Raw genomic sequence first — 5,050 nt, 5'->3', positions numbered from 1 at the left:
TGGCTCTGTGAGCACTTTTCAGAACTGTCAGAGGCAAATGCTACCGTTAGCATGCTAACAGTGCACTTCCTGCTTCGTTGAGAATAAAAGGCTCTATAATGAGATGCAGGGGTCTTCTTGCCTTCACAGTATATGTCCCGGGGCCCCTCTCACTTCTAGATGCAGAGGTCTTCTTGCCTTCACAGTATATGTCCCGGGGCCCCTCTCACTTCTAGATGCAGAGGTCTTCTTGCCTTCACAGTATATGTCCCGGGGCCCCTCTCACTTCTAGATGCAGAGGTCTTCTTGCCTTCACAGTATATGTCCCGGGGCCCCTCTCACTTCTAGATGCAGAGGTCTTCTTGCCTTCACAGTATATGTCCCGGGGCCCCTCTCACTTCTAGATGCAGAGGTCTTCTTGCCTTCACAGTACGTCCCGGGGCCCCTCTCACTTCTAGATGCAGAGGTCTTCTTGCCTTCACAGTATATGTCCCGGGGCCCCTCTCACTTCTAGATGCAGAGGTCTTCTTGCCTTCACAGTATATGTCCCGGGGCCCCTCTCACTTCTAGATGCAGAGGTCTTCTTGCCTTCACAGTACGTCCCGGGGCCCCTCTCACTTCTGTTACTCCTGCAGGTGTTCTTCGCGTCCGTCCGCTCCGGAGGCTCCAGTCAGGTCTACTTCATGACTCTGGGGCGGAGTAACCTGCTCAGCTGGTAAAGGCCACGCCCTCCTTTTGCTGCGACCAACACTGGATCTAAACTAACAGCGAATCCCCGCCCTGTCCCAGCCTGTCAGCCAATCACCGTGCAGCACGGACCTCTCCACTTCCTCGTTCTTAGTCCAGTTCGACTCGGGGCGGCGGCGGCGCACTTCGGGCGGGACAGTTTGCGTGTTACTTCTAGCTTCTAATTCTACTACTGCTTTTGGAGAGATCCCGCCCCCACTCCTGCAGCTCCACCAATGAGCTCTGTCCATGGACTCCAGTGGGCGGGGCCTGTCCGGTAGTGTGTATATGTCCTTCTGTTTGGTTGAACTGTTTGTTCTTTATTTTATTTTATTTTTATAACGTTATAGATTCAAACACATATTTGAAGACGTACAACTACAGGAGGTGCAGTAACACAACAAATAACACTGTTTGTTACACTCTTCATAACGACACATTTCTACAAGTTCAAATGACTTAATTCTAAACATGTTTTTGGATTTGAGCAGTTTAAGATCCAATTCATTTCATTTTTTAATGATGATTTCAAGGTCAAATAATCTGTCTCCAAAATGTGTTTTTCTCACTTTAAGTACAAGTGCATCCATGATTTGGTTGTTTTTATAAATATTACTCATAAATAACAAAATAAGTCTGAATTACTTAAATCTTTTAATTAATTTATAAATGAAGTCATTTTAATTGCTGTAAATGTATGTTTTGGCCGAGTTGGACTGTTTAAGGATTTGTTGTACGTCTGAAATATTGTACAGAGAAAAGAAGGTGCCAGAGAAAGATGGATTTATGATAGTTTTTTTATGATTCTGATGAATATTCGGTGGAGATCAGTGTCATTCCGTAGGTGGAGTTGAAGCGTGGTTGGTTGTTTCTCAGACACTGAGCCATGTCCGTTGCTTTATCACAGAAGTATGAGGTGTTTCAATACAGTCATGTGGATGTTTAGTCCCAAATATTAATAAAAGTGTCACGTGTAAAATAATAACGGTGAATCCTTCATCTTTTCAGGCTTTAAATGTTCTGTTTTATTTGATTGTGTGAGGTATTCTTTATTATTCATTAACATGAAACACTTAATGATAATAATTTACATAAAGCCCTTTAATGACTGGTCATTAAAGGGCTTTATGTTAATTATTATTTTTATTGTTATGTATTTTGATGTAAAATCATCTTAAAGGAGCTTTTGCCTCGTTACAACAGTGTTTCTGAACCATTATTCACTCAAAGTTGTATTTTTCAGACAATTCCTGTTTTCACCTACCCCCTATACCAGCCCCTTTCCCTTCACTTACTGTGATTATTAGTCTAATCTCCAATACACAATAATACCATTTACTTTGTTGTAATACCAAGTACTAGAACAAAGAAGTCAACTTCACACACTCTTAAGGAGCCACGGTTCTTCTTAAAGGTCCCATAACATTCAAAATACACTTCAGAGTGTTCAACCTTCTTACAGCGCTATTGGTGCTTCATATATGTGCCCAAAGTGCAGTCCTTAGATCTTCAGCTATAGAACAACATCTCTTCCTTTCCTCGGATGTGCAGACGGGCGCGGCACACTTCCTGTTCAAGCTCCTCCTCCAGGAAGCACTCTGCACCTGTAACACACTAGAAAGAACACATCACCTGGACAAAACAAGGCCAACAACTGATCAACCATGAGGCCTGATAATGAGGGAGAGGAAGGCACGGGGAGAGGAAGGCACGGGGAGAGGAAGGCACGGGGAGAGGAGGGCACGGGGAGAGGAGGGCACGGGGAGAGGAAGGCACAAGGAGAGGAAGGCACGGGGAGAGGAAGGCACGGGGAGAGGAAGGCACGGGGAGAGGAAGGCACGGGGAGAGGAAGGCACGGGGAGAGGAAGGCACGGGGAGAGGAAGGCACGGGGAGAGGAGGGCACGGGGAGAGGAAGGCACAAGGAGAGGAAGGCACGGGGAGAGGAAGGCACGGGGAGAGGAAGGCACAAGGAGAGGAAGGCACGGGGAGAGGAAGGCACGGGGAGAGGAAGGCACGGGGAGAGGAGGGCACGGGGAGAGGAAGGCACGGGGAGAGGAAGGCACGGGGAGAGGAAGGCACGGGGAGAGGAGGGCACGGGGAGAGGAGGGCACGGGGAGAGGAAGGCACAAGGAGAGGAAGGCACGGGGAGAGGAAGGCACGGGGAGAGGAAGGCACAAGGAGAGGAAGGCACGGGGAGAGGAAGGCACGGGGAGAGGAAGGCACGGGGAGAGGAGGGCACGGGGAGAGGAGGGCACGGGGAGAGGAAGGCACGGGGAGAGGAAGGCACAAGGAGAGGAAGGCACGGGGAGAGGAAGGCACGGGGAGAGGAAGGCACGGGGAGAGGAAGGCACGGGGAGAGGAAGGCACGGGGAGAGGAAGGCACGGGGAGAGGAAGGCACGGGGAGAGGAGGGCACGGGGAGAGGAAGGCACGGGGAGAGGAAGGCACGGGGAGAGGAGGGCACGGGGAGAGGAAGGCACGGGGAGAGGAAGGCACGGGGAGAGGAAGGCACGGGGAGAGGAAGGCACGGGGAGAGGAAGGCACGGGGAGAGGAAGGCACGGGGAGAGGAAGGCACGGGGAGAGGAAGGCACGGGGAGAGGAAGGCACGGGGAGAGGAGGGCACGGGGAGAGGAAGGCACTGTGGACTGGGGGGTGTGGACCGGGGGGTGTGGCTGACTAGGGGGTGTGGCTGGGGGTGTGTTCTGCTCTCCTGTCTGTGCTTTGGTGGTTCGTCCCTTTATTAAAATCGTCCAGGATGAAGCACGAGGAGGTGAAGGTCCACTCCACGCTCAGAACCTGCTCAGTGAGCGCGCTGAGCCTCCTGCACGTGGAGAGTAGAATGTCCTGCGCGTGGAGAGTAGAATGTCCTGCGCGTGGAGAGTAGAATGTCCTGCGCGTGGAGAGTAGAATGTCCTGCGCGTGGAGAGTAGAATGTCCTGCGCGTGGAGAGTAGAATGTCCTGCGCGTGGAGAGTAGAATGTCCTGCGCGTGGAGAGTAGAATGTCCTGCGCGTGGAGAGTAGAATGTCCTGCGCGTGGAGAGTAGAATGTCCTGCGCGTGGAGAGTAATCCAGTTACTGCACTGTACTTTGCACAGTGCAATGAAAACAACCACTAATACCACAAATGAAGCCTGCGTAAATTCAGCCTGGAAGACATAACTCCATCCATCTACATCAAGGCCTCCATGGAAGGACCCTTCTCCCCAGCGCCATCATCGCACTCAAGCGGGCGTGGCCTGTCCATCTGTGAGAGTCAGATCCCTCCTTCACCATGGACTCTCCCAGGTTTCTGCGCTTATCCCAAAGAGGTTATGCAGTTTTTCCTGGCCAAAGAAGGAGGGTGAAAGGTCAGGGGGCGTCTGCATCATGGCCCTCGCACCTGCTCCTCATCCCCAATCAACGCTCTCAGTGACTCCTCCCTGCTCCCAATCAGCACCAGGCGGTCGCATTTAAGCCTCAGGCAGATGGCTCGGCCGCTCAAACCGTACTGTGACCCACCACCTCCCAGCTCCTCCTCTACATTTGCCTCATCCTCTACCTTCTCTTCACATCTACCACCACCAGTCTCCAGGCTCCGGGGGGACACATCTAATACAAATAGATCATGGAGTGCCCATGGTCGCAACGTCTTCCACCGGGGTCTGAGCGCCAAATAACTCACGAATAAAGCTTGCTTAACAGTCCATTCTCGTGGTCTCTTTGTCTCTCCAGGGTGAAATACCATCACTTACACTGCCAAGGGCTGAGGCTGAATTGAGTGCATTCAGAGCAGGGCCGAGCAGGGCCGAGCAGGGCCAAGCAGGGCCAAGCAGGGCCGAGCAGAGCAGAACAGGGCCGAGCAGAGCAGAACAGGGCCGAGCAGAGCAGGGCCGAGCAGAGCCGAGCAGAGCAGGGCCGAGCAGAGCCGAGCAGAGCAGGGCCGAGCAGGGCCGAGCAGAGCCGAGCAGAGCAGGGCTGAGCAGAGCAGGGCCGAGCAGGGCCGAGCAGGGCCGAGCAGGGCCGAGCAGAGCAGGGCCGAGCAGGGCCGAGCAGAGCAGAGCAGGGCCGAGCAGAGCAGGGCCGAGCAGGGCCGTCTCAGGTCTGCAGCTCATCTCAGGTCTGCAGCTCATCTCAGGTCTGCAGCTCATCTCAGGTCTGCAGCTCATCTCAGGTCTGCAGCTCATCTCAGAGCTGCAGCTCATCTCAGGTCTGCAGCTCATCTCAGAGCTGCAGCTCATCTCAGGTCTGCAGCTCATCTCAGGTCTGCAGCTCATCTCAGAGCTGCAGCTCATCTCAGGTCTGCAGCTCATCTCAGGTCTGCAGCTCATCTCAGGTCTGCAGCTCATCTCAGGTCTGCAGCTCAT

The 5,050-nt window shown here is 53.0% G+C and overlaps 1 protein-coding gene across 8 annotated transcripts in view; it reads left to right on the top strand.

Annotated features, from left to right (window-relative positions):
- map4k4 (mitogen-activated protein kinase kinase kinase kinase 4) overlaps positions 1-1,474 on the top strand; it is a 158,439-nt gene extending 156,965 nt beyond the window's left edge. For all 8 annotated transcript variants that reach the window (XM_072444196.1, XM_072444204.1, XM_072444201.1 and 5 more), the window contains one exon: positions 615-1,474. In XM_072444196.1, the coding sequence (XP_072300297.1) occupies positions 615-698 (84 nt within the window). In that variant the 3' untranslated portion in view covers positions 699-1,474. The remainder of the gene's footprint in view (positions 1-614) is intronic.
- Positions 1,475-5,050: the final 3,576 nt, after the last annotated feature.

Source organism: Eucyclogobius newberryi, unplaced genomic scaffold (assembly GCF_026437365.1).
Source record: "Eucyclogobius newberryi isolate DKJ021-1_F unplaced genomic scaffold, fEucNew1.0.hap1 SCAF_14, whole genome shotgun sequence".
Classification (NCBI taxonomy): Eukaryota; Metazoa; Chordata; class Actinopteri; order Gobiiformes; family Gobiidae; genus Eucyclogobius; species Eucyclogobius newberryi.
This window is presented reverse-complemented; position numbering and strand designations above follow the sequence as displayed.